A 27723-nucleotide genomic window follows, 5' to 3' on the forward strand; every position below is an offset into this window, starting at 1 on the left:
AGTGGTAGAGTGCTAGCCTCGAGCTGAAGAGCTGAGGGACAGCGCCCAGGCCCAGAGTTCAGGCCCCACTACCGGACCCAAAAAAAAAAAAAACCAAAAAAATTGAAAACATGTTTTACCATATGCACGCACACACACACACAATGTTTGCATTTTTATGTATTGAAAAACATAAACTTTTACATGGGCTGGGAACACGTCTCAAATAGTAGAGTTCCTAATGAGCCTAGTGTGAGACCTTGGGTTCAACCTCTGCTACCAGAGAACCAAAACCAAAACCCAGAAATTAAAAAAAAAAAGTTGCAAAAGTCCTTTAAGATCTTTCACAATGCATGTTCCAAAATGCATAAGGAAATCTGAGATCCCCAAAGACAAGATGAAAAACAGTAACCTGCTTAACAGGGGAAATCACTTGGTTTTTGGATACCTTTACAGACATACATCTTAGATCCATGTGCAAATACTTTTTAAACATCGCCACCCCTCCCCTCTCCCCAGGCTTCCCCTCCCATCCCCACCCACAGCTTGTGTAGTTCATTTTCAACCTAAGGGTCCAGAGAGTGCCAGTGCTGATGTGCCCACCTTTGTCCCTTCGTCTCTGTGCTCCCTCTTTACCCTTCCAAAGGCAGAAAAATGAACAAGGGAAAAGGAAAGAGAAAAGCCTCGTTTCCACTTCCTGGAGTTCAGGTCCATTAAGACGATTTTATAAGATCAGGTGCACCTGGGCACGGCGCCTCGCTCGGGTTCGTCTCCCAGGAATATCCTCCTTCGGTCTCACTAAGTGCATTTAAATCGTCATGTAAACTAATCTTAAGGTGAGTGGTATTATTATTGTTGTTGTTGTTGTTAACGCTGTAATCAGGAAGCACAGGACCCAGGCGCCGGGCGCGGGCGTGGGGTCACTCGGGGGGGTCCCAGGCGCCCCGCCTTCCCCGCACGCTCCCGCTCTCAGCGCGCCCGGCCCGCGCGCCTCCCCGTTGCGTCTTTCCGGCGGCTCCGTGACGTGCGCTCTCCGCTGTGGGCCCGACGCGCCGAGCCGGTCCGGGACATCCGGTTTCCGCGCTTTGCGCCAGCCCGGGCCGGGAAGGGGCGGGGCGAGCGCGGAGCTGGGGGCCCCGCCCGCCCCGGCGCCGCTCAGCGCTCACGCCGCGCGAAGGCGCCGGAGACTCGCAAAACCCGGAGAAGCGGATCGTGCGCGCGGTGTCCCGGCTCATCGGCAGGAAGTCGGGACCGGGGCTCGCCGGGGACAGCGACCCGGAGCGAGAGCGGGAGCGGCCCCAGGCCTAGGCGGGTGAGCGTGCGCCAGCCCGGGCGGCTCGGATAGGTCACGTTGGCCGTCTACGCCGGGGCCGCAACCCCGACCGACCCCGAGGCCCCGCCCTCCCCGGTCCGTCGCCTAGCAGCGCCGTGACGCGCACGCGCCGGGGTGCGGGGCCCGGGGAGGGTGTGGCGTCGCGCGCGCCGGGGTCGGGGGCGCACGCGGGGATCGGGGGCGCGCGGGGATCGGGGGCGCGCGGGCGGGGGCGCGCGGGGATCGGGGGCGCGCGGCCCGGGCCTGTGCGGTGGCCCGGGGGAGGCCCGGCCCTGGGGCTCTGTCCCCGGCTCCCGGCTCCAGCCCAGGCCCCGCCCAGCTAACCCGGCCCTCCCGCCAGCTCCGGGTGCAACGCTTGCGGGAAATGGAACCCCGCAACTCTATTTTAAGTGTTTGTTTTTGAGGAAAGTATTAGGCTATGGATGGTTCTAGAAACTAGACTAAAAGTGTTCTTTCCCGGGCACTGATTTCCTGCTCTAGAGCCTCGAACATGGAGATCACGTATAGAATGAGTTTTACATGTAAATATGCATAGTGGGGTGGGGAGACCCCTGGCAGGTGCTCTGTATCATGTGTACGTATATAATATCATGCTAGAACATGCTCTGTGACGCGTGATATAGCACACACACACACACACATATATCTAACCACTTTATATGGGTTTTGTAAGAGTAGGTGAAGAAATACACTGCTTGGCATGAAAAGCAGTAAGTGTCATATAAAAACAGCACTGGTCCCTCTGCTTTGTGGTTTTGAGTTAAACAAGTCTGATTGTGAAGTGTCCCTCCAGTTTTCTTTTGTGAGCTGTAATACAAGGATTTCTTATATAATATCTGATACTTTAACAATCCAAGTAGTCAGTAGATGACAGGTCTGTGTTGGGTTAGTGTGTCTGCTTCTGTGTGTGTGTGTTCTTGAAAAGCCTGGTATAAATAAGGCCATGTCTCCTCTTATTTCTTTGAGGTAACTCCCTGGGGTACAGAATCATGTGGTACGTCATTAATGTGAGCTTAATGGAGGGGAAAACAAAGCTCATTATGTAATTCACTCAACAGGCTGTTGGAGGATGTTTGTACCAAGATCTCTAAAAATCAAGAGGAATTCCAATGATGATGTCCAAAGTAGTGTAACCAAGAAAATTAAGGCAGAAGAGAAGCACCCTTGGTTGGACAAGGATGGAGATGTTCCAGTGGATACTGCAGTTACAAAAGGAGCCAGAGCAGCAGAGAAGCCCAGTGGTCCATCAGGCCCTGCTGGCCAATTGGCCAAGGTTTGTGAGCAGGATGTAGACAGCCAGCCTTCTGAAGAGCCTGTAAAGTCATTTTCTAAAACCCAGCGCTGGCCAGAACCCGGGGAGCCAGTGTGTGTGGTGTGTGGTCGTTACGGGGAGTATATTTGCGATAGGACGGATGAAGATGTGTGCAGTTTGGAGTGCAAAGCCAAACATCTTGTGCAAGTCCAAGGACAGGAAGAGAAATTCAACCTCAGCAGTTCACAGAAAACTGCTTCGGAGCCCGAGTCTCTTCTTGCTGCCTTCTATGAGTACAAAGAGCACCCCTTTATTGCGAGCCTTCGGGAGGACCAGGTGGAAAATCTCAAACAGCAGCTAGGGATTTCAGTTCAAGGGGAAGGGGTCGCTAGGCCTATTATTGACTTCGAACACTGCGGGTTCCCTGAGGTCTTAAATCACAACTTGAAGCAATCGGGCTATGAGGTGCCAACCCCGGTCCAAATGCAGATGATTCCCGTGGGACTTCTGGGCAGAGACATCCTGGCCAGCGCTGACACTGGCTCTGGGAAAACAGCTGCTTTCCTTCTTCCCGTTATCATCCAAGCTGTCTTTGAGGTAACTCAGAAGTTCACATGTCTTCTTCCAAACACAAATGGTGTTTACCCGGTTTAATCCTTGACAGTGCTAATTTTGCAAGCCAGGTCCAAACCAATGATTCTTAATTGTAATCCTAGCCATTCAGGGGACTGAGACCTAGAGGATTGAGGATCAAAAACCAGCTCTGACAATAAAGTCTGGGTGACTCCATCTTCATCAGCAAAAAGCAAAACTGGAGGCATGGTTCAAGAGGTGCAGTCAAGCAAGCAAGAGGCCCTGAGTTTAAACCCTAGTGCCTCCAAAGCTAAGCAGAACAAAACAGAAATATTTGTCACTTTGCTTACTGAGGCTCCTAGTGATTTTGTTTTCCCTGGTACTTTGTAGGCAAAACATAATTTTATGGACTTTTTCTTTTTATGAGTTTGAAACAAAGATCTCCCCGTTGAAAGTCCAAAATATTACTTTCCTTATTAAACATTTTATTTAAAAATATTTTCTATTAAGGGCTGGGAAGATGGCTCAGTGGTAGAGCGCTTGCCTTGCATGCCTGAGGCCCTGGGTTCAATTCCTCAGCACCACATAAGCAAAAAAAAAGCCGGAAGTGGCGCTGTGGCTCAAGTGGTAGAGCGCTAGCCTTGAGGTGAAGAGCTGAGGGACAGCGCCCAGGCCCAGAGTTCAGGCCCCACGACCGGACCCCTCCCCCAAAAAAGTATATATTTTCTATTAAAAGAGTAAGCTATCCTGCTGATAATATGAGCTATGATTTATTTTATTTTTATTGTGAAAATACCGTACAGAGGGGTTACAATTACATGGGCAAGGTAAGGAGTGCATTTCTTTTTTTTTTTTTTTTTTTTTTTTTATTGTAAAGCTACTATACAGAGGGTTACAGTTACATGAGTGAGGTTATGAGTACACTTCCTCTTGAACATTGTTACCCCCTCCATTGTTTTCCCCCTACCATCCCCTCCCTCCCTCCCTTCCCCGAGGTTCTTTTTTTTTTTTTTTTGATTGTGATTAAATGATTACATAATTTCAAAGTCACAAGTTCATTCTAACTTCCCTGGAGCAAATTGTCTACCACAGTCTGTAATATATAACAGTGTTCACATGTTATATACCATATTTGTGATCAGCAGCATGAGGATATTTAGTAGTGGTTCAACCAGATGAGCGGGAGTTCTTTGTTTCTTAAGTCCTGTTAGTTTTGTCGTATCACTAACCTTTTGGATTTAGCATCCACTTATGAGGGAGACCATGTACCGTTTGTCTCTTCGTTCTTGGCTTACCTCGCTCAACATGATTCCTTCTAGCTCCATCCATTTCCCTGCAAATGCCATTATTTTGTCATTTCTAATGGCTGCATAATATTCCATTGTGTATAGATACCACAATTTTTGGATCCATTCATCTGTGGTGGGGCACCTAGGTTGTTTCCATATCCTAGCTATTGCGAACAGTGCTGCAATAAACATGGAGGTGCACGTGTCCTTGTATATTGGTTCCTGTTGTTCAGGGTAGATGCCTAGAAGTGGTATGACTGGGTCGTAAGGGAGGTCAATCTTTAGCTTTCTAAGGACCCTCCAGACTGCTTTCCAAAGTGGTTGTATAAGTGTACATTCCCACCAGCAGTGTAATAGGGTTCCTCTTTCTCCACATCCCCTCCAGCATTTGTCGTTGGCTGATTTGTGGATGTGGGACATTCTGACTGGGGTAAGGTGGTATCTCAGGGTTGTCTTTATTTGCATTTCCTTCACCACCAGGGATGATGAACATTTCCTCATGTGTTTCTTTGCCATTTTTATTTCTTCATTTGAGAAGTCCCTCTTTAGTTCCCTTGCCCATTTAGTAATTGGTTTGTTAGGTTTGGGAGGGATTAGTTTCTTGAGTTCCCTGTATATACAGGATGTTAACCCCTTGTCTGATATATTACTGGTAAATATTTTTTCCCAATTAGTTGGTTGTCTTTCTAGCTTAGTTGCGATAGATTTAGCTGTGCAGAAGCTTTTTATTTTAAGGTAGTCCCATTTGTCGAGTCTCTCTCCAACTTGTTGTGACCCTGGGACTCTGTTCAGGAAGTTCCTTCCTGTGCCTATTAGTTCAAGTGTCTCTCCTACTCTGTCCTGCAGTAGTTTCAGAGATTCAGGTTTAATGTTAAGGTCTTTAATCCATTTTGAGTTGATGTTGGTGCATGGTGATAGGCTGGGGTCCACTTTTAGTTTTCTGCATGTGGCTGCCCAGTTTTCCCAGCACCAGCGGTTGAAGAGGCTGTGTTTCTTCCATTGTATGTCTTTGGCTCCTTTGTCGAATATCAGCTGGCTGTAGGCCTGTGGATTTATATCTGGATCTTCTATTCTGTTCCATTGGTCTTCGGGTCTGTTTTTGTGCCAGTACCATGCTGTCTTTGTGATTATAGCTCTGTAGTAGAGTTTGAAGTTCGGCATGGATAGCCCTCCCATATTGTCTTTATCCCCTAGAATTGTTTTGGCTATTCTAGGTCTTTTGTTGTTCCATATAAATTTTTGGACTGTTTTCTGTATTTCAGTGATGTACGTCATTGGGATTTTAATAGGAATTGCATTGAATTTGTATATTAATTTTGGAAGTATCACCATCTTTACTATATTAAGTCGGCCTATCCAGGAGCATGGGAGGTCTTTCCATTTCCTAGTGTCTTCTGTAATTTCTTTCTTTAACTTTTTATAGTTCTCATTAAATAGTTCTTTTACATCTTTGGTTAGGTTAATTCCTAAATATTTTATTTTTTGGGAGGTTATTGTGAATGGGGTTGCTCCCTTTATTTCCCTCTCTTCCTGTGCGTTATCAGTGTATAGGAAGGCAACTGATTTTTGTGGGTTTATTTTGTATCCTGCTATTTTGCCGAAGTGACTTATGATTTCTAAAAGTTTGGGGATGGAGTTTTTGGGATCGTGGAGGTATAGTATCATGTCGTCTGCAAAAAGGGATAGTTTCACTTCTTCTTTCCCTATGCGGATCCCTTTAATGTCTTTTTCTTGCCTTATTGCCCTGGCTAAGGGTTCTAGGACTATGTTGAAGAGGAGTGGAGACAGTGGACATCCTTGCCTTGTTCCTGTTTTTAGGAGGATTGGTTGTAGCTTTTCCCCATTAAGTATAATATTGGCTATTGGTCTGTCATAAATGGCTTTTATTGTTTTTAGAAATGTTCCTTCTATTCCTATTTTCTCCAGAGCTTTTAGCATGAATGAATGTTGAATTTTATCAAAGGCCTTTTCTGCATCTGTGGCGATAATCATGTGATTCTTGACCTTGGCTCTGTTGATATGCTGGATTACATTTATTGACTTACGTATGTTAAACCATCCCTGTGTCTCTGGGATGAAGCCTACCTGATCATAGTGTATTATTTTTTTTATGTGTTTCTGGATTCTGTTAGCTAGAATCTTGTTAAGGATCTTTGCATCAGTGTTCATCAAGGAGATTGGCCTGTAATTCTCCTTTTTGGTTGGGTCTTTGCCTGGTTTGGGGATGAGTGTGATATTGGCTTCATAGAATGAGTTTGGGATAGCTCCCTCCTTCTCTGTTTCTCTGAAGAGCTTGAGGAGTATGGGTATTAGTTCTTCTTTAAAGGTCTTATAGAATTCTGCTGTGAATCCATCTGGTCCTGGGCTTTTTTTTGTTGGAAGACTTTTGATAGCTTCCTGTATCTCATTATAGGATATTGGCTTATTTAATTGGTTAACTTCTTCTTTGCTCAGTTTGGGTAACTTGTATTTCTCTAAAAATGCATCCATTTCCGCCAGATTTTCTTCCTTTAGAGAGTATAGCTTTTGAAAGTAGTCTGTTAGAATTGTTTGGATATCTTGGGTACGTGTTGTGATGTTTCCCGTGGCATCCCTAATCCTATTAATATGGGTTTCCTCTCTTCTTTTTTTAATTAATCTTGCCAACGGGCCATCAATTTTGTTTATTTTTTCAAAGAACCAGCTTTTTGTTTGGTTTATTTTGGTTATGGTTTTCTGATTTTCTAATTGGTTAATCTCTGCTCTCAATTTGGTTATCTGGCTTCGTCTAGTAGCTTTAGGTCCCATTTTTTCCTGTTTTTCTAGCTGTTTTAGTTGCAACATGAGATTATTTACTTGGTCTGTCTCCATTCTCTTGATGTGGGCACTGAGGGCAATAAATTTGCCCCTCAGGACTGCTTTTGCTGTGTCCCACAAGTTTCTTTGTGAGGTGTTTTCATTTTCATTGAGTTCTAGGAACTGCTTTATTTCTTCTCTGATCTCTTCTGTTACCCAGGCCTTGTTAAGGAGTGTGCTGTTCAATTTCCATGTATTAGAGAAATTTCTGCGGTATGCTTTGTTATTGAGAGCTAGCTTGATTCCACTGTGGTCAGATAGGATACAGGGGATTATGTCGATCCCTTTGTATTTGCTTAAGTTCCTTGAATGAACTATGATATGGTCTATTTTGGAGAAAGTTCCATGAGCTGCTGAGAAGAATGTGTACTGTGTTGTTTTAGGGTGAAATACTCGGTAGATGTCAGTTAATTCCGCTTGAAGTATGGCCTCACTTAATTCGGTAGCTTCTTTGCCAATCCTCTGGTTGGTAGACCTGTCCTTTGGTGAGAGTGGCGTGTTAAAGTCTCCTAGTATTATCGTATTGGGATCTATTTTATTCTGTAAGTTTGAGAGCATTTGTTTAACATATCTGGGTGCACCGATATTTGGGGCATATAAGTTGATGATGGTTATATCCTCCTCTTGGATTGTTCCCTTTATTAATATGTAGTGTCCGTCCTTGTCTTTCTGTACTGATTTTAATGAAAAGTTTATTTTGTCAGATATCAGGATAGCTACACCTGCTTTCTTATTGGGGGAATTTGATTGGTAGATCCTTTTCCACCCCTTCACTCTGAGTTTGTTTGTATGTTTGGCTGAGAGGTGGGTCTCCTGAAGGCAACAGATGGATGGGTCTTGTTTTCTGATCCAGTCCTCAGTTCGTTTTCTTTTAATTGGCGAATTCAGCCCATTTATATTAAGAGAAAGTATAGAGAGATGCATTGTTGTCCCTGCCATTCCGTTTTCCTAAGTTTTTCTTCTTTCCTTTCCTCCTGTGCTTGCTCAGTTAGACTTTGAGTAATGCCTGTTTGGGGCAGGTCCCAGTTCCTGGTTGCTTTCTTCAGGTTGTGTCCCCCCTCTTAGAATTCTTTGTAATGCTGGCTTAATGTTTATGTATTCATTTAGTTTTTCTTTGCTATTAAAAGTTTTCAGTTCTCCATCGAATGTGAATGCTAGCTTTGCCGGGTATATCAGTCTGGGTTGGCAGTTATTGGCTCTCAGGGCTCGTATGGTGCTTTCCCAGGCTTTTCTTGCATTCATTGTTTGTGTGGAGAGATCTGCAGTGATTCTAATTTTTTTCCCGTTGTAGTATAGCTCCTTCTTCATTTTTGCTGCATGCAGGATTGTTTCCTTATTATTCAGATCCATCATTGTTACTATTATGTGCCTAGAAGTGTTTCTCCTGGGATCTTGCTTGTTGGGTGTTCGATAAGCTTTTGTGATGTAGTTAAGATGGTCGTTTTTGAGGTGGGGAAAATTTTCATTGACTATCTTGTTAAATAGGTGTTGCATTCCCTTGCTCTGGAATTCCTCACCTTCGTCCACTCCGATTATGCGAAGGTTAATTTTTTAGCATTATCTGCTTGCTCTTGAATTTCCCTTTGGTTTAATTTGAGTGATTTTTCCATATCTGTCACTTTTTGGTCCAGTTGGTGTATTCTGTCTTCTGTATCTGACACTCTACCTTCCATTTCATTCACTCTGTTGACCGTGGCTTCTATTGTGGTTTGCATGGTGGAAATGGATCCCTTTATGGATTCAATGTTGGTTCTCAGAGTACTGATCTCACCTCTCAATGAGGTGATATCAGTATGCATTACCTCTAATTTGGCGTTTATCTCACTTCTTACTGAGGTTTGTGCAGCTTCTATTTTTGCATCCAATTTTTGTTTGATATCCTGTATATCTTTTGATAGTTCATCCTTGTGCTCTTTCAATTTCTGATCCATTTCTCGCTTTATTTCTTGAGTCATTGCCTCCAGCAACCCTTGGATGTAGTTTTTGTCTTCCATTCCTGCTTTGCTCCCACTGGGGCTCTCCCCTGCGTGGCTGCTGGCTTTTGAGGTGAGCTTGCTGTCCTGGGTAGTGGTAAACCTTGTGATTTTTCTCTGTGATTTTCGCATGGGGGTTCAGGAGACTGCTCTTCAATCTTGTTTTGGTGTGTCTGTCTTTGCTTGGTTGCTGATTCTGTATTGGTAGAGAGAGTCTGTGCCTGATCTGGATTCTGTTGGGAGCCTATTTCCAGCTGCTATTCACTTAGGATTCTCAGCTCTCTGCTGTAGCAATTCCCGCCTTTGGAAGGGTTGAGCAGCCTAGACTGCTTGTGTTTGCTCTTGCGGGTGCTCTTGGGAAGATCAGATGCTCTGGATGCACTCTCCCAAATACTGGAGTCTGCTATGGGCTCCTGATGTGTTTTTGTTTGTTTGTTTTGGGCTGGTTGTGGGCTTGAACTCTAGGTTTGGGTGCTGTCCCTCAGCTCTTCAGCTCAGGGCTGGCACCCTACCATTTGAGCCACAGCCCCACTTCTGACCCTTTTTGCTTTGTTCAGGCGCCGGTCCCCTGGCCTGGTTCCGGCCCCAGCCTGGAGCGCGCTTGTTAGGCCTGTGCTAATGTGTATACCACCTTGGTTATGCAGCCTGGAGGACACAGTTCAAATTTCTTCTACTGTTGGTAGTCTTGACCCAGGGGCACTGTTCCTGGCTTGAGCATTTAAGCTCCCTTCCAGGGGCGCTCTTGCTCTGGCCTGGCCAGCAGAGTGTGCTCCACCGGCTGGTGGAGCTCTCGAACAGTTCCCAGTTTTAGTGGGTCCTGTGGTCCGGGTGTTGGGGTAGGGAGTCTAGGTCAGGGTCTGGGGATTCCCTCCAGCTCTGGTCTCCCTTGATGGATTCCCTGTCCCCTGATGGGTACTCACCCTGTAGGTCGTCAGTTGTTGTTGCAGTCCGTCAGTTGTTGTTGCAGTCCGAGTTCAGTTGGGGTGGTTGCGGGCTGGGTTGGGCGGCCCCCCGCCGGGTCGTTGCGATCGCGATTGGGCGGGTGGTCTGCGGACAGGTCCCTTTGTGGCGCTGCTGGTGCCGGGCGGCTTTGGCGGGATGGAGCCTCTCCGCTCCGGTGGAGAGTGATGGGTGGGGTGGGATCCTCCTGGAGACTCCCGGCTGGTAGGTTTCTCTGTTCCTGGCGATCCGCTGTTCTGCAATCCGGTACCTGGTGATCTGCAAGCAGCCCCCTGTGTCTCTGTGGCTCCGGCAGCCCCCGCCGGGCCGGCTGGCGGCGGCTTGGCGCACTGCCGCGCGGCCAGTAAAGGTTGGGGGAGGGGTCTTCGCTCTTCTCTGTTCTGATATTCTTCTTTTCCTCTCTTTCTTTTTTTGTTATTTTCCACCTCTGGTTTTTCTCTGAGTGTTCGTCTTTTTGTTGTTGTCGGTCTCTTGGGGAGATTAAAGGTTGGAACTCGAACTCTCTTTTTGGTTGGAGAGAGCTGTGGCGTTTCCCTACTGCCCCGTCGCCATCTTGAGAACTCCCCTCAAGGAGTGCATTTCTTATCAAGTATTGTCTCCTCTTCTGTTTCCCCTACCATCCCTTCCCATCTCCCTCCTTCCCATCTTCCCCCGCCCCCCCCCCCCCCCCCCCCGCCAGCTGCAATTTATATGTCCATTAGGCCTCCTTAGATTTTGTACTTTGAAGAAATTGGCTGTTTTATATCAGAGTTGTAACTCTAGGCTTCAAAATATTCCTTTAATGCAGTCTGTAGTTCATCTTAAAATATGGCTTTATTTGACGTATTAGTTTTTAGTGTATAAAGCACTTTCACATTTTGAGAAATTGTCAAAAGCAGGCTGAATGTCCTTTAACTGAAATGCTTGGAACCAGATTTTGAAGTTTTCCTGACTTTGGAATATTTACATAGACCTTGCCGGTTGGACATCCTTCACTGAAAAATCAAAAACAGAATTTTCCATTATCTGTAACTTCTGAACATGTGTTTGTGCTCAGAATGGTTTTTTTTTGGGGGGGGGGGTTAAGTGTTATTATAAAGGTGATGTGCAGAGGGGTTTCAGTTTCATAAGTCAGGTAATAAGTACATTTCTTTCTGGACAATGTCACCTCTTCCCTTGCTCTCTCCCAATTTTTCCCTCCCATCCCCACCCACAAGTTGTACAGTTCATTTTCCACCGTGTCTAGTGAGTACCATGCTGCATTGGTTCACCCTTTGTCCCTTTACTTTTGTGCCTTTCCACCCCTACCCAGCCCCAAAGACAGATAAATGAACAAACAAGACAAAAAGAAAAAAACTCCTGTTTCCATTTCCTGGAATTCATTTCGATAAATATTACTTTATATGATCAGAGGCACAAAGACATTACACCTTTGTGTTCCTTCCCTAAGAGTAAGATTCCTTTGGTGTCACTGTGTTTGACTGCCTAGAGCCCTGTATAATTTATCATGTCTGGGTATATTTTAGATCTAGCGTCTCCATATGAGAAGAAATGTGCTGTTTGTCTCTCTGCATGCTCAGACTGTTTTATGACTTTTTTATTTTGACAATTTATGATGGTTTTAGAAGAAAAATCTGCATGTGATGAGCAAAAGGTGGGAGGCCCCAAACTAGTTGGGTTAATGGGGAAATTTTTTGAACTATTTTTTTATCAGCTTATATTAGTTATACGGGGGCATTTAATTGTTTCATTTAGTTAGTTTGTGCTGGCACTGGGATTTGAACGCAGGCCCTGGGTACTAGTCCTGAGTTTTTCTGCTTAAGTTTGGCACTCTACTGCTTGAGCCACAGTTCTACTTCTGGCTTTTTTGGTGATTAATTGGAGATAAGAGTCTTATGGACTTTCCTGCTTGGAGTTGGCTGCAAACTGTGATCCTAAGATCTCAGCCTCCTGGGCAGCTGGGATTATAGGTGTGAGCCACCTCTGCCCTCTTTGATGGGGGAACTTTAAAATGATTATTATACCTTTATTATCTTTCAGTAGTTGTACACAGAGGTTGGCATTCAACAAAGCAGTTTATAAATCCAGCGGATCTTGATTGATAACACCCCTGTCAACATTCTCCCCCATCCCTCCCAAGCCTTCCCCTCCCCTTACTGTTCTTCATTTTGTGGACTGCGAATGATGAAGTGCTTTGAAGAGGGAAACGCTCCTGGAGTCACTGTGACGCTTTCGTTCATGTCAGCGGGAATGGGTGGTGTTTCTGACTGGCGTTTCACATCTTCACAGAACAAAACTCCGTGTGCACTCATCCTTACGCCAACCAGGGAGCTGGCCATCCAGATAGAAAGGCAAGCCAAGGAGCTGATGAGGGGTCTGCCATGCATGAGGACCGCGCTCCTCGTGGGGGGCTTGCCGCTGCCCCCGCAGCTCCACCGCTTGCGGCAGCACGTGAAGGTAAGCACCCCTTTGACAGAGGGGCTTTGAAAGTTCGCGAGCAGTTGAGGCACCTGATGGGATTCTGTCACTCCTGAAAAACAATGTTGATCTTAGGTAGCTTTTCAGTTTTTACCTAGGTCACATGAAATGGATGTGGCAGATTTAAGACATGTACAATATAATTTCAAGAAATTACAAGATGAGGCCTGGAAGGTGACTCAGTGGTAGAGCGCTTGCCTTGCATGCAAGAGGCCGTGGGTTCGATTCCTCAGCACCACATAAGCAGAAAAAGCTGGAAGTGGATCTGTGGCTCAAGCGGTAGAGCGCTTGCCTTGAGCTGAACAGCTGAGGGACAGCGCCCAGGCCCAGAGTTCAAGCCCCACGACTGGCAAAAAAGAAAAAAAGAAATTACAAGATGATAGACTGGGAATGTAGCCCTGTGGTACAGTGCTTTCCTAACCATGGGTGAGCGCCTGGCTTCAGACCCCAGAACTAGAGAGAAAAGAGAAAATATGTTACCAAAAGAGAGGGGAGAGATTGGGAAATGTGGCTTAGTAGTAGAGTGCTTGCTAGCATGCATGTAGCCCTGAGTTCAATTCCTTAGTACCACATAAACAGAAAAAGCCAGAAGTGGCACTGTAGCTCAAGTGGTAGAGTGCTAACCTTCAGCAAAAGAAGCTCAGGGACAGTGCCCAGGCCCTGAGTTCAAGCCACAGGACAGGCAAAAAAAAAAAAAAAAAAAGAAAAGAAAGAAAAAAAGGATATTACAGGTTGATAATGGATCAGTGATTTTTAATGTGGACCTCCAGCATATAAAACATGTAAAGGTGATACTTTGTCAGGCTAGCACTCTACCATAGAATCAACCCCAGCCCACAATACAATAGCTCTTAGCTACTCTAACAGCTTTCTTTGTTCGTTTTAGAAATCTAGTAGTTTATCCTGTATTATCATTCTTATAAATTAATACACTGTGCAGTGGTAGCTCACACTTAGTCCTTGCTATTCAAGAGACTAGGAGCTGAGGATCATGGTCAAAGCCAGCCCAGGCAGCAAAGTCTGTGAACACCAAAAAGCAGAGCTGTGCATCTCATGGTAGAGCACTAGCCTTGAGCGAAAAAGTCAAGTGAGCATATGAGGCCCTGAACTCAAGCCTCAGTACTGGCACACACACAGAAATTTGTGTGTGTGTGTGTGTGTGTGTGTCTCCGTGTCCTAATGCATTGATGATAGTACCTCGTTCACAACATCTAATGACATACAATTGGGTACAGTGGTTTTCACAAATTTTTATTTAAAAAAAAAAACAAATTTAAAGGTAGTAGTACAGTATAAAGAACATTTTTCTCTTTGACCCCCATATGTTTGTTTTTTTTTGGGGGGGGGGAGGGTCCAGTCGTGGGCCTGAACTCGGCCTATGCGCTGTCCCAGCTCTTCAGCTCAAGGCTAGTGCTCTACCACTTGAGCCACCTTCCCAGCCCCATACATATGTTTTTTTATAGTGTAATTTCTGCAAGGATATTATTCTACAAAATTGCAGTATAAGTACGGACTTGGGAGGTTAACATGACCACATTGGGATCCATTGGGAATTAACACTGATATCAACCATGCCTCAGACTCTATTCAGGTTTTTACACTGCTGCAGTCCTGGTTTTTTCTTTGAAACATGAATCTAATTCAGAATTGTATATTTCGTTTAGTTACTATGTCTCTCTTTTATTTCCAGTCTACAATGGTTCCTCTCAGTCTCTCTGTTTTTTCTTTTCTTTTTCCCCCCCTCAAGGTTAGCACTCTACCACTGGAGCCACAGCTCCACTTCTGTCTTTCTGGCTTAATTGGAGATGAGTCTCATGGACTTTCCTGCCTTGGCTAGCTTTGAACCATGAACCTCAAGTCTCAGCCTCCTCAGTAGCCAGGATTACAGGATGAGCCATTGGCACCTGTCTTGTGTATTTTGACAGAGTATCACAGAAGAGATACTTTGTTGTTTCCATTGCATTCAGTTAGGTAGTAAATTGCAATATGTCTTTTCCTGGTGGTGTTAATACCTTTATGGTTAATAAATATTTTGAGAGGAGTTCTTTGAGACTGAACTTACAGTTTTTTCATTTACTTCCATCAGTATGGACTTACGATTTCCTAGCTTGTCACCAGGATTTGTTTTGATATCGCACTGGTCCCTGACTTAATCAGCAGAAGCATCTTCAAGGTGGCTTCTTTATCCTCTGCCCGTCATCTTCCAGTACTGTCCCGTGTCCTTCCCAGGCCTAGAATCCTGCCCTACGCCATGGAACCTTGTTCCTGTGGTTGAGAGTAGTATTTAGACACCAGAATCTGGGCTGTACGGGTGCTCCTTGCTTTTGTGCTCTCCATTCCCTGCATAGGGCTAATTCAATTCTAATCGTACACAACAGGATTTTACTTCAAATTCTGTGTTTCCATATTTGTAACAGACAGAAAGAAACCTGCCACCTACTTCACTTTAGGTTTTGGTTGAACTCGAGGCCTGGGTGCCATCCCAGAGCTTTTTTGGCTCAAGGCCATGTTCTGCCACCTGAGTAACAGCTCAAGCTTTTGGTAGTTCAATAGAGATAAGATTCTCACAGATCTTCTTGCCTGGGCTGGCTTCAAATTTCGATCCTCATTTCTCAGTCCCCTGAGTAGCTAGGATTACAGGCATGAGCCACCGGCACCTGGCTTCACTTTAGGTATTTATTGGTTTGACTAATCCTCCCGTTTGTGACTGGATCCTAGCATCACCCCTGCCCCATTCAGACAATGATGCCCATTACAGTCCCTCCCTCCTTCCCCAGCCCCTGTGCCAATGCCCCTCCCCCGCCAGAAGTCACCCTCCCCTTCTGCTACTCCTTACACCAGTCCTGTTCCCTCTGAGAAAAGACACCCGAGACGTCATTCAAGAGCTAGGGCAAAATGAAGTGCTTTTCAGATAAACACAACTGTCTACCAATAACTTCCTAAAAAAGCTTTGAAACAAAGATCTGCTGTAGAAAAAAGATGATTCCAGAGCATGTGGCATGGTAACAGATAAAGGTGGGTAAAACTGAACAAATGTTGATTGGATAAAAATAGTAATAATAGCAGCCAGGCATCAGTGGCTCACACCTATCATCCTCGCTACTCTGGAGGCTGAGATCTGGAGGATTACAATTTGAGGCCAACCTGGGCAGAAAAATCCATGAGACTCCACCTTTAATTAATTAGCAAAATGCCAGGCTGGAAGCATGTCTCAAATAATTGAGTGCTAGCCAAGCAAGCAAGTCAAGCAAATGTGAGGCCCTGAGTTCAGATCCTATCAGCAGACAAACAAACCAGTAATAACAATGAACAATCTGTGAGTTAGGGAAATAAAGGAAAATCCTGGTCAATAAAAGAAGCAAGAAAGTAGAGGGCAGATGTGATTGGTGTTAAAACATTTGTCCTTGATCGTTCAATAAAAAGGGGAAAAGGGGCTGGGAAGGTGGCTCAGTGTAGAGTGCTTGCCTTGCATGCATGAGGCCCTAGGTTTAATTCCTCAGCACCACATTAATAGAAAAGGCCAGAAGTGGCGCTGTGGCTCAAGTAGTAGAGTGCTAGCCTTGAGCTGAAGAGCTGAGGGACAGCACCCAGGCCCAGAGTTCAGGCTCCATGACCGACAAAATAAAAGGGAGGGGGGAGTTTTAATTATTATATACTTTATTAAATTACATGAATATTGCCTGGCAAGGTGATACAGGCTTGTAATCGCAGCATTTGGGAGGAGGCAGAGGCAGGAAGATTGAGTGTTCGTGACCAATCTCAGCGACATAGAGTTCCATGCTAACCTGCATTACAAAACACATCCCTGTCTTTAGAACAAACAAAAATTCAGGGGAAAGTAAGGCAAGAATAAATTTGTTTAATTTTTAAAAAAAAGAAAGCTTTAACCTCCAAGCCAGCAGAGGAAGGAGAAAGAAACAGGAGCAAACTCAGCTGAGAATAGTTGATTTAAACTGATTGGAGTGTTTGTGATGAGTGCCACAGTTCTGTGGATTCAGATCCTGGAATCTGAGATTCTGTGCGAGTACAACTGAATTTACTAGATCGGTTGTGATGCCACATTGCAGCAGGCACTCTCTCATTTAACCCTGCCATAATTACTGTCATTTCCCTTTCATGGATGAGCGCACAGATACACCATTATTAAACGCTCCAGCCAGGATTGCTCCTGAACTTCCTTTCACCAAAGAGCCCCCACGTTAGGCCACTGCTTCACTTAGTGCATTATAAAACTTTTAAGAGCCTTTAGTACCCCCATCTGTTTTGGGCCAGTACTGGGGCTTGAACTCAAGACCTTAAGCTATCTCAGCCTCCTGAGTAGCTAGGATTACAGGTGTGAACCACCAGTGCCCAGCTCCATTCTCTTAATGTATTAGGCCTAGGCCTGTTGAGAACCAAATACCATTGTTGTGGACTGCCTATAGAGATGTTCCTAGTTCCTGTCAGTCCTCAAGACCCCTTCCTCCCTTTCCATCTGTAAGGCTCCCCAGCCTCCTAGTTTCAACAATGTCTGACACTTTCCCTCTGCCTGGACCACGCTTGCTCACTGCCACTAATCCTTTACACGTGAGCTTGTGCTTTAGGTCAGACTGGAGTCTGTCAGGTTTTCAGAGAGCAGGAACTAGGTCTGCTTATTTCACACAACTACTCAATAGAAATAGAGTGAGGGAATGTTTTCTAATTCTTAAATTCATTTTTTTTTCAGATTATCATAGCAACCCCTGGACGGCTTCTGGATATCATAAAGCAGAGCTCTGTAGCCCTCTCGGGTATAAAAATGGTCGTAGTCGATGAAGTAAGTGTTCAAAAATCATTAGTGATGTAATTTTATGTAATTTTTGAAAAATATAGTCATATAATTTTATCTTTATTTTTTATTTATTTTTTGGTCAGTTGTGGGGCTTGAACTCTGGGCTTGGGTGCTGTCCCTGCGCTCTTCAGCTCAAGGCGAGTACTCTACTGCTTGAGCCATTTCCGATTTTCTAGTAGTTTATTGGCGATAAGAGTCTCACGGACTTACCTTCCCGGGCTGGCTTTGAACCTCGATCCTCAGATCTCAGCCTCCTGAGTAGCTAGGATTACAGGTGTGAGCCACCAGCACCCGGCTTAGTCATATAATTTTTTTATTATATATTTGGGGCATTTTTATCCCCCCAAAGGAAACAAATTCGGAGACTTTAAAAAAGTGATAGATGTGACTCTTGTGGGGGCAGTACTGGGGTTTGAACTCAGACCTCAAACTTCTTGGGCAGGTGCTTTTCCACTTGAGCCACACCTCTAGCCAGAAGTGGCTCCAAAATTATTTCCTGTGTACCCAGCAGTACACTGCAATTTAGTCAGTGTCTTTTCCAGTGCAAACCGTTATTTGTGCAAAGCACAAATTCTGCAGGTTTCATAGTCTCAGTGGTAAGCTTTCCAAAACATTCGAGGCTTCATATCAAATCATCATGAACAAGAATTGCAGAAGTAGCTGATAATACTAAATCAGAGGGCCTTGTTTTTTCTCTATGTGGACGTGGGCATCCATGGTCTTGGTTTTCTCTGTTAATGTACCATGCAGGTGCTTTTGTACTAAAATGAAGTTTAAGTGTACAATATGGTCTATGATTATACTTATTAGATGATATCCCATCATACAGACAAGGCTCAGTGTGCACACCTGTGTGCCAGCCCTCCTGGCATGGGCCGTTCCTGCAGGCAGAGCATGTGTACCTTCCCACACGTCCCACCAGCTGTGCTGGAAGGACATGGTGCCGGGTGCTGGTGGAGGACAGCGCCCTGGTGGCCCTGTGGGCCCCTGAGTGGCAGTCAGTGCCAATGGGCATGGAGAGACAATGTAGACCAAAGTGTGTCTGTTTTCACCATCCGTGAGATGGGCGAGGTGTCTCATCCTCTAGAGCACAGCTGGGAAAGAAGGAAGATGACAAAAACGTCTCATAGACTAAAAGTCCCAGAGAAGTGAGACACAACACTGTCATTGCCTAAGTAACACTAAAACAAGCATTCCAGAATTTAAAGTGTCCACCTTCGTGGACACTTCAGAAATAACACAGTGACTTTTTAAATAACTCAGTATCTATTATTTCCAAGTTATAGAAATCTGGATTGTATTTGGCAGTCAACATAGCCTTAACCTTTATGAAACCTTATCGGTGGATATTTAGAGTGCACACAGTTTTTTGCAATAATCAGTGCCACCGTAACAATCTTTTGCATATCTTTGTATGCATTTAGGTTTCAGTTTATTAAGTTATATAAAGGTTTCCTGGTTGGGTGTCAGTGGCTCATGCCTGTCATTCTAGCTACTCAGGAGGCCAAAGTCTGAGGATCAAGGTTCGAAAGTCAGTTCAGGCAGAAATTTTTGTGAGAGGGCTGGGAAGGTGGCTCAGTGGTAGAGCGCTTGCCTTGCATGCCTGAGGCCCTGGGTTCGATTCCTCAGTACCACATAAGCAAAAAGAAAAAAAAAAGCCGGAAGTGGCTCTGTAGCTCAAGTGGTAGAGCGCTAGCCTTGAGCTGAAGAGCTGAGGGACAGCACACAGGCCCAGAGTTCAGGTCCACAACCCGACAAAAAAAGAAAGAAAGAAAGAAAGTTTTGTGAGATTCTTATGACCTGCCAAAAACCAGAAGTGGAGTTGTAGCTCAGTGGTACAGTGCCAGCCTTTGAGCACAAAAAGCTAATAAGCAAGAACCTGAGGACTCCAGTAACAGCATTAAACAACAACAACAACTAGTACCTCCTTTATCTTTTGACATTGTGATAAGTTTTTCTTCTGTGTAAGAGTTTATCATTTTTAATGTCATTACTCACATCAGTCTTGTCTTGGTTGGTTCTAGGTTTCCGAGGCAAGCACGCCTAACTTTACAATTCCTTTGTCTTAGGCGGATACCATGTTAAAGATGGGCTTCCAGCAGCAAGTGCTTGACATTTTGGAAAACGTCCCTAATGACTGCCAGACCATGTTGGTGTCTGCCACAATCCCAGCCAGCATAGAGCAGCTGGCCGGCCAGCTGCTGCACAACCCCGTGAGAATCACCACGGGCCAGAAGAACCTGCCCTGCCCCGCTGTGCGCCAGATCATCCTGTGGGTGGAAGACCCCGCCAAAAAGAAAAAACTGTTTGAAATCTTGAATGTGAGTCACGAAGCAAAGTGGGCCGCCATGTTTGCAGACGGGGCTCAGAGAATGCTCTTTGGATGCAGCTTTTGGAGGAATTTGGCATAGATGTTTAAATAATAAACTACTTTACCCAAGTCAAAATTCTGTGAAGATCAGATACATTTTTACATGTGAAAACATGTTGGGTAAATGAAGAGTTAGGGCTTTGCTCAAGGCTAGCTCTCTATCACGTGAGCCACAGCGCCACTTCCCGTTTTCTGGTGGATTATTGGAGATAAGAGTCTCACGGACTTTCCTGCCAGTGCTGGCTTTGAACCATGATCCTCAGTTCTCAGCCTCGTGAGTAGCTAGGATGACAGGTGTGAGCCACCAGAGCCTGGCTTATTTCTGCATATTTCAAAGAAAGTATTCATTTTAACAACATACGGCTTTTCCTAAGACTGTACTTATAAACTTTATTTACTTACTATCTTTAAGTAGTTGGATGGAGGGGTTTCAATCTGCGAGTGCAGTGCATCTTGATTACGGTCACCTCTGCCGTCATTCTATAAACTTCAATACTAGCTCATAAGAGCTTTCAGGAAAACTTTCCCATTGTAAATGCTGTCTTGTTAATAATTTTAAGTACCTTTCTGGTTTTTCAGGATAAGAAGCTCTTTCATCCTCCGGTGTTAGTATTTGTGGACTGCAAATTAGGAGCTGATCTGCTAAGTGAAGCTGTTGAGAAAATCACAGGACTAAAAAGCACTTCTATACATTCAGAGAAGCCACAGGTGGAAAGAAAAAACATACTGCAGGTCAGACACTTGATGTTCTGTCTTCTCTTTCTGACAAATCTGTTCTGACTCATTTCCAGGAGATGCCATATTATCAGCTTCGGTTCGTGGGGTGGGTATTTTTGGAGGAATTGGAGTTTGAACTCAGAGCCTCCTGCTTGCTAGGCAAGTGCTCTGCTACTGAGCCAAGACTCAAACCCCTCTTTTGTGCTTCTTATTTTTATAATATTATTATAATTATAAAGATGATGCACAGAAGAGTAATAGTTTATATATGTCAGGTAGAGTACATTTTAAAATTTTTATTGTTATTATAAAGGTGATATACCAAAAGGGTTACAGTTACACAAGTCAAGAGTATATTTCTTTTTGGACAATGTCCCTCCTCTTCCCTCCCACCCACAAGTTGTGTAGCTCATTTCAACATGATGTCTTTTGAGTACCACTGCTTCATTTGTGTTCACCCTTTCTCCCTTCATTTCTGTGCCCCCCTTACAAGCTCAAAGACAGATAAATGAACAAACAAGACAACACGAAAACAGCAGCAAAGGAAAAGTGAGCTTGTTTCCATTTCCGAGGTTTCTTTTTGATAAACATTATTTTAGACGATCGGAGGCACACAGGCATCGCCCCTTTGTGCTTTTCCTGTAAGAGTGCCCCCTCCTTTGGTCTCAGTGTGGAGGCCTAGAGCCCTGTAAAATTCAGCATGTCCCCGTGTATTTTAGATCTAGCATATGAGAGAAAACATGTGCCATTGGTCTCTCTGAGCTTGGCTTACTTTGCTTAACACGATTTGTTCTAGGTCCATCCATTTCCCTGCAAACGACATATTATTCTTTCTAATGGCAGTGTAAAATTCCATTGTGTGTAGGTACCACATTTTTTTTTGATCCACGCACCTATTGTAGGGCATATTAGCTGTTTCCATAACTTGGCTATTGTGAATAGTGCAGCAGTGAACACAGGTGTGCAGGTGTCTTTACGGTGTCCTGGCTCATGTTGTCCTGGGAAGATGCTCAGAATGTGCTGGTTATTTTTGAGACAGGGTATTACCAGGGGTATGCCTGAACTGCAGTCTGCTTATTTTAAGCTTCTTATTGTATCTACACTGACAGGTGAGCACCACTACACACAGCTGCTTTCTGTTGAGTTGTAATCCTAGCCAGAGGCTGATGATTTACGCTTGAAATCTACTTAGGAGACTGAAATTTAGAGGACTTAAGTTCAAAGCCAGCCTAGGCCGAAAAGTCTTCAAGATTTCATCTCCAGTTAACTGGCAAAAAAATGAAGCTGGAGATGTGGATCCAGTGGTAGATCTCCGGCAGTGAGCACAAAAACAGAGTGTTAAACTCCAGATTTAAGCCCCCATACCAGCAAAGATAATGAACTGGAAATAAATATGTATATGTGTGCATGAATGCATACCCACACCTCTGAAGAAATCAGAATTATAGAAAGCCACATAAACTATGCATACTAGTGTACCTCGTTGCTTTCTTTTGGAAAGGGATTGCTGGACGGAGACTACGAGGTGGTGGTGAGCACCGGGGTTCTGGGACGAGGCCTTGACCTGGTCAGCGTGAAGCTGGTGGTGAATTTTGACATGCCTCCCAGCATGGACGAGTATGTGCACCAGGTGAGTCACCCTCTAGCTCCACAGGGCTTGTGTTGGGGAAGGAACGGTCAGCATGCTAGCAAGTGACACGGAGCAGGCCAGGAGGCGCAGCTGCGCTTCAGAGCACCCACCTCGCAAGCTCTAGGCTCTTAAGTTCAAGCCCAAGTATACTGCCACTAAAAAAAAGTACAAAAATTTTATATAGTTTTTGCTCTTAAAATATATATTTATTTATACAAGCAGTTTTGGTTTTAATAGCTACATGTGTGTGCCTGAAATGCATTAAAAAAAAAAACAAAAAACTGGAGGACTGGGAATGTGTCTCAGTGGTAGAGTGCCTGCCTAGCATGCATGAAGCCCTGGGTTTGATTCCTTAGTACCATATACACAGAAAAGGCCAGAAGTGGTGCTTTGGCTCAAGTAGTAGAGCACTAGCCTTTGAGCACAGAGAGATTCAGGGACAGAGCCCAGGCCCCGAGTTCAAGCCCCAGGACCAGCAAACACAAAACAAATAAAAAAAAAAACCCAAAAAATTGTAAGTAACTTAAAATAGTGTAAAAAGACTAGAGACTAGGTACTATTTTTTTCCTTCTTCTCTTTTTTTTTTTTCCCCAATGAGTCATCAAAGAAAGCCTTGTTTGGAAGGATTGTGTTAAGTTGCTATACTTGGCCAAAATCAAGTTGATCCTTCTAGTATTTGATTTTTCAGGAATCTCGTCTCCATCTCCTCTCATGTCCTTGTTTGTCTCGTCTATCAGCTCTTCAGCGTCCTTTCTTTCCTCTGCTGCCAGAGACAACAATGGCTTCTCTCTCTAGCTGTGGCTGTCTTCCCTCGGCATCCTTCCCGGTGTCCTCTCCAAACCCTGCGAGGAAAGCTTCACCCTGGGGTTCTCAGTCATCCCCCAGGTGCAGTTGCTTGAATCTCCCCCAGAACACTTGATGTCTGGAATGCTCTGCTGGCTCTGGTGTTTCCTCAGACTCCATGCTACAGTGGGACGCTAGTTCTCTCTCTCTCTTTCTCTCTCTTTTTTTGTCTTGTGCCTTACTGGATTTTCAACCCAGGGCCTGAACGCTGTCCCTACGCTTTTCTGCTCAAAGCTAGTGTTCTACCACTTACGCCACAACTCCATTTCCAGTTTTTTGGTAGTTGATTGGTGGTGATAAGAGTCTTACAGATTTTCTTGCCTACTCTGGCTTTGAACCACAGTCCTCAGCCTCCTGAGTTGCTCAGGTTACAGATATGAGCCACTGGTGCCCAATTTCTAGTTCTCTCTTTTCTTTATTCTTTTTTCTCTTCTCTCATTTATGTGCCCATCAGAAAATACCCCCCAGAGTTATTTGCTCAAATATTGGAAATCTGTTTTCTGTCAACTGTTTAATAACTCTGGCTGGAAATAAGAAGATAAAATCTTTTTCTATCCCTTTCTACAGAGAAGTGGTTACCATGGTAACTGTGCAGAAAATGTCAGTATAGATACACATACCCCAAACATACATGCCCCACAAGTAACTGCACACAGGTGCAGGTACATACAGGAACACTTAACCTCACGCATGGAAAGAGGATTGTGTCACACCGCTATTCTCAGCCTGTCATACTGAATGTACTCTAGATGCCTCTCCAGGCCAGAGTAAACAGTAGGTATCATGTGACAAATGTGAGTGTGTCACGTGGGTCCCCTACTCCACGGCCAGACTTGCTAAATGTTTGTCTTGTCCTGTTTCAACAAATGCAAGGTAACGGGTTGTAGGAATGTACTGTTGTTTATTTAACAAGCACTTTATTGATGTTTCTGTTATTTGTTATTAGATAATGCTGCCCTGAGCACCTGCTAACACCGCTTTGTGCCTGGACACACACACACACTCACACACACCACACATGCTGGTAAAAGACATGCTCATGTCAGTCCACTAAATTGACTTCTCAATAGTTCAATACATAGTTCAAAAGATGTTGTCAATGGTGTAGGTTTGTAGAGTTCATGCTTAGCCTGCAAAAGATCCTGGGTAGGGGCAAAACAAAGGAGGGGGTAACAGTGCTCTATAGGAAATGTACTCATTACCTTACTCATGTAACTGTAACCTCTCTGTACAGTATCTTTACAATTATATATATATATATATATATATATATATATATATATATATATGGTTATTTTAAAAAAGATCCTGAGTTTGATTCCCAGCACAAATAAATCTCTCTGAATGAACATTCATCTGCATAAAACCTCTTTAAATACTAGTCTTCCTTTTCCTTCCGGTGCCATGAAGATGTTTCCGTGCCTTTTGCACACGTCCTTGCGTTTCCTTTCAGGTGGGAAGAGTGGGGCGGCTGGGCCAAAGTGGAACGGCGATTACTTTCATCAATAACAACTCCAAAAGGCTCTTCTGGGATATCGCTAAAAGGGTAAAGCCCACAGGATCCATTCTCCCCCCGCAGCTCCTAAACTCCCCCTACCTTCACGAGCAGAAGAGGAAGGAGCAGCAGAAGGACAGACAGGCACAAAGCGATCTGGTCACGGGCGCCAACCTCATGGACATAATTAGGAAACACGATAAAAGCAGTTCTCAAAAGTGATTTGCTAGGCCGCTCTCAGACATCGTTTTCTCTGTGGACAACAGGCTTTCCCTGAATTACTACTCCCTGCTAGAAATGAGAATTAACATGACACAAATAATTCTTTGTGATGGGAGTTTTTTAAAATTGCTAAGATTCCTATTGGGTATGGTATTTATTTCTCTTCCTAATTCTCATAAATCAAAGGCAAATTCAGAAGCTATATTGTTAAATAAAATACTTTTTTTTCTCCTCTGAACAAGTTTTTTTTTCATTTTGTTTTTGTTTTTAATAAGTAATCCTCAGAGCCACTGTCAGGCCCAGAGCTTTGTACAGCAGGGCATTCCCTCACAAACTCACATCACCACAGTGCTGTAAGCACGGGACACGCGCATTGCGCTTCAGTCAGTATTATTCCAAAGTAAATAATGGAAACGAATCAGTCAGAACTACTCTAAAACAGAAGTACAGAATGTTCATATTCTTCAGTTTGATTAACTGACTTTTGTGTATACTTAATACAAACGGTTTATCAGAATGCTACGCTAACGCTGCTTTTCTGTGCCACTTTTGGGTTTATGCTGTTTGGCTAAGTCAGCACAGCTTTAAAGAGTAGGAGGAAGAATGGCCTTCATATATCTATGCTTTCCTCCCTTTCAGACTGGTCTCATTGGGGGAACTGGAATAGTTGGTTCACGTTTCACAGAATCTAACCCCGAGACAAGCTTTCTAGTTCCAGCATCATCTCGAGAGTTGTGGGAGAGTCTTCTCTCACAGGACCTCTAGTATATGTATTGTGTTGGCTTTCTCTTCTGTGACATAGATGACAAGCTCACACTTCCAGAGGTTTCAGTTCATCGTGACGGGTTGGGGAGGCGGGTGGAGCAGCTCACTGCACGGCAGCAAAAAGCACAGAAAGAGGATGCTCTCCTTTGCCGCTTTTATAGCACCTGGGTCCCCAGCCTAGGAGGTGACACCACTCACATTCAGAGCAGGTCTTCCACTTCATTATTGCTTTCTGGAACTGCTCTCACCAACACCCCCAGAGGTGTGCTTTCCTCATCTTCTAGATGCTTCCCCATCCCATCAGGTTGAGGGTGATGAACCATAGGCAGATGGTTCATATTGTCTTCATCCAAGGACCAAAGAAAGACAGAAGCTCCCCAAGTGTATGTACTGTCTGGACTCTGCTCCACACCTTTTCTGGGTCTCTGCTCATTGTTGAGTGGCAAGTGTGTTTAGTTTCAAAAGGTCAAGGATAAGCAACTATTCAGGTCCCGGAGTCCTATAGCCAAGATGAATTGGAAGATTAAAGTCAAAAGCATTAACATGATGCTTCATGCATATCAAGTGCCTTAAAGAAGTTGATAATACTTGAGCAGAGAATAGTTTGTTGTTTTTCTGGGGGTGATGGTGGTGGTGGTAGGGTTTGAACTCAGTGCTTCATGCTTGCTACGCAGCCATGCTCCTGGCTCTGAGGGCAGAGGTTCACTAGACTTGATAAATACAAGTGGGATACCCAGAAAAATCAGATGACTCTGTGAACCAGCATTTACAGGAGGCTTGATTGAGACAAAAATAGGGACTGTTGAGTAGATGATCCCTCACTGGTCATTGTCATTAGCTGGCCGTTTGGCCTCTGTTCCTGACCTTTCATGACATGCCGCTCTCACCTTGACGTTTAGGGCACTGGGCGTGTTTGGCCGCCCTTTTGGAAACTCCCATTTCTCCAGGGCAGCAGGTAAATGAGGTGGTGGTGATAGATAGCGCTAACTCGGGCTCGTGATGAGAACTGGCAGCAACTGAGTACTACCGTACCCCATGCAGGAGGCTGCCGGGAGTGCTTTCCTCCAACTTACTTCCCTCCCTGCTGTCTTGAAGCTCCTTCTCCTGCTTCTTCCACTTCTCCACATTTCAGCTGTTGACCTCCAGCGTACGGTGATGTGGTGTTTTGTTCTGTTACAAATTTTATAGATCTGGTATTAAACCTTAAAAAGAACTGTGATACTACTGTTATTTTTCCCTAATTAAAGCTACTACTTTCTGTTTGTTGTTCTTTTTGTTGGTCAGTTGTAAAACTTGAACTCAGGGCCTGGGGCACTGTCCCTGGGCTTTTTCACTCAAAGCTAGAGCTCTACCACTTTGAGCCACAGCTCAAAGTTGGAGATAAGAGTCTCAGATTTTCCTTTCCAGGCTGGCTTCAAACCATGATCCTCAGATCTTAGCCTCCTGAGTAGCTAGGATTAGAGGCATGAATCACTGGCACCTGGCTTAAGATATTAATTCTTTGCTTGGTATTGGTGGCTCATGTCTGTGTCCTAGCCTGGGCAAAAAAAAAAAAAAATCTCCAAAATAACCAAAAAAGCCAGACTAGAGGAATGGCTCTGGTAGTAGCATACCAGCTGAATGAGCAAACCAAACAAGCACAAGGCCCTCAGTTCAACACCTGATACTTGTTAAGCATAATTAATTAAATTAATTACTTTAAAATGTTACTTTTCCAAGCACGGGTGGCTCATGCCTGTCATCTTAGCTACTCAGGAGGCTCCGATCTGAAGATCACAGTTCAAAGCTAGCCCAATTTGAAGCCAGCCTGAGCTGGAAAGTTCATGAGACTGTTAATTCCAATTACTTACAGAAAAATCCAGAAGTGGTACTGTAGCTCAAGTGGTAGAGCACTAGCCTTGAACAAAAGGAGCTCAGGGACAGAACCCAGGCCCATATTTCAAGGCCCAGGATGGGGAAAATTTTTTAATAATTTTAAAATATTACTTTAAAAATTAGTATCACTGCATGAAAGAAAGGATATGAGCTAAGGACATGTCTCCTGAGTAAGAGGAGCTACATCGTCCTGAGGAAGAAAGAACACCAGTGTACTACATTATAAATTTTTGAAGCTGAGTGCTGGTGGCTCATGCTTGCAATCCTAGTTGAGATCTGAGGATCACAGTTCACAGCCAGCCCAGGCAGGAAAGGCTGTAAGTCTCTTATCTCCATTAACCACC

The 27723-nt window shown here is 44.5% G+C and overlaps 1 protein-coding gene across 2 annotated transcripts; it reads left to right on the forward strand.

Annotated features, from left to right (window-relative positions):
• The first annotated feature begins 1114 nt into the window (after positions 1 to 1114).
• On the forward strand, positions 1115 to 24977 carry Ddx59 (DEAD-box helicase 59). 2 transcript variants are annotated; one of them, XM_042701266.1, is made up of 8 exons: positions 1115 to 1291; positions 2371 to 3161; positions 12463 to 12630; positions 17357 to 17446; positions 19531 to 19782; positions 20412 to 20564; positions 22051 to 22179; positions 24476 to 24977. In XM_042701266.1, the coding sequence occupies exons 2-8, from the start codon at positions 2382 to 2384 to the stop codon at positions 24737 to 24739; spliced, it is 1836 nt and encodes a 611-aa protein (XP_042557200.1). In that variant the 5' UTR covers positions 1115 to 1291; positions 2371 to 2381; the 3' UTR covers positions 24740 to 24977. The 2 variants fall into 2 exon arrangements, with proteins under 2 accessions (XP_042557200.1, XP_042557199.1); XM_042701265.1 differs by lacking the exon at positions 1115 to 1291 and adding an exon at positions 1351 to 1426.
• The last annotated feature ends 2746 nt before the right edge of the window (positions 24978 to 27723 follow it).

Source organism: Dipodomys spectabilis, unplaced genomic scaffold (assembly GCF_019054845.1).
Source record: "Dipodomys spectabilis isolate Male_0828 unplaced genomic scaffold, ASM1905484v1 ptg000288l, whole genome shotgun sequence".
Classification (NCBI taxonomy): domain Eukaryota; kingdom Metazoa; phylum Chordata; class Mammalia; order Rodentia; family Heteromyidae; genus Dipodomys; species Dipodomys spectabilis.

What these genes read in the sequence shown, in the direction of transcription:
- Ddx59 (XM_042701266.1), top strand. Translation starts at nt 2,382, where the DNA reads ATGTTTGTACCAAGATCTCTAAAAATCAAGAGGAATTCCAATGATGAT. An exon ending in AAATGGTCGTAGTCGATGAA is followed by an intron (nt 17,447 to 19,530) that starts GTAAGTGTTCAA and finishes CCTTTGTCTTAG; the next exon opens with GCGGATACCATGTTAAAGAT. An exon ending in AAAGAAAAAACATACTGCAG is followed by an intron (nt 20,565 to 22,050) that starts GTCAGACACTTG and finishes TCTTTTGGAAAG; the next exon opens with GGATTGCTGGACGGAGACTA.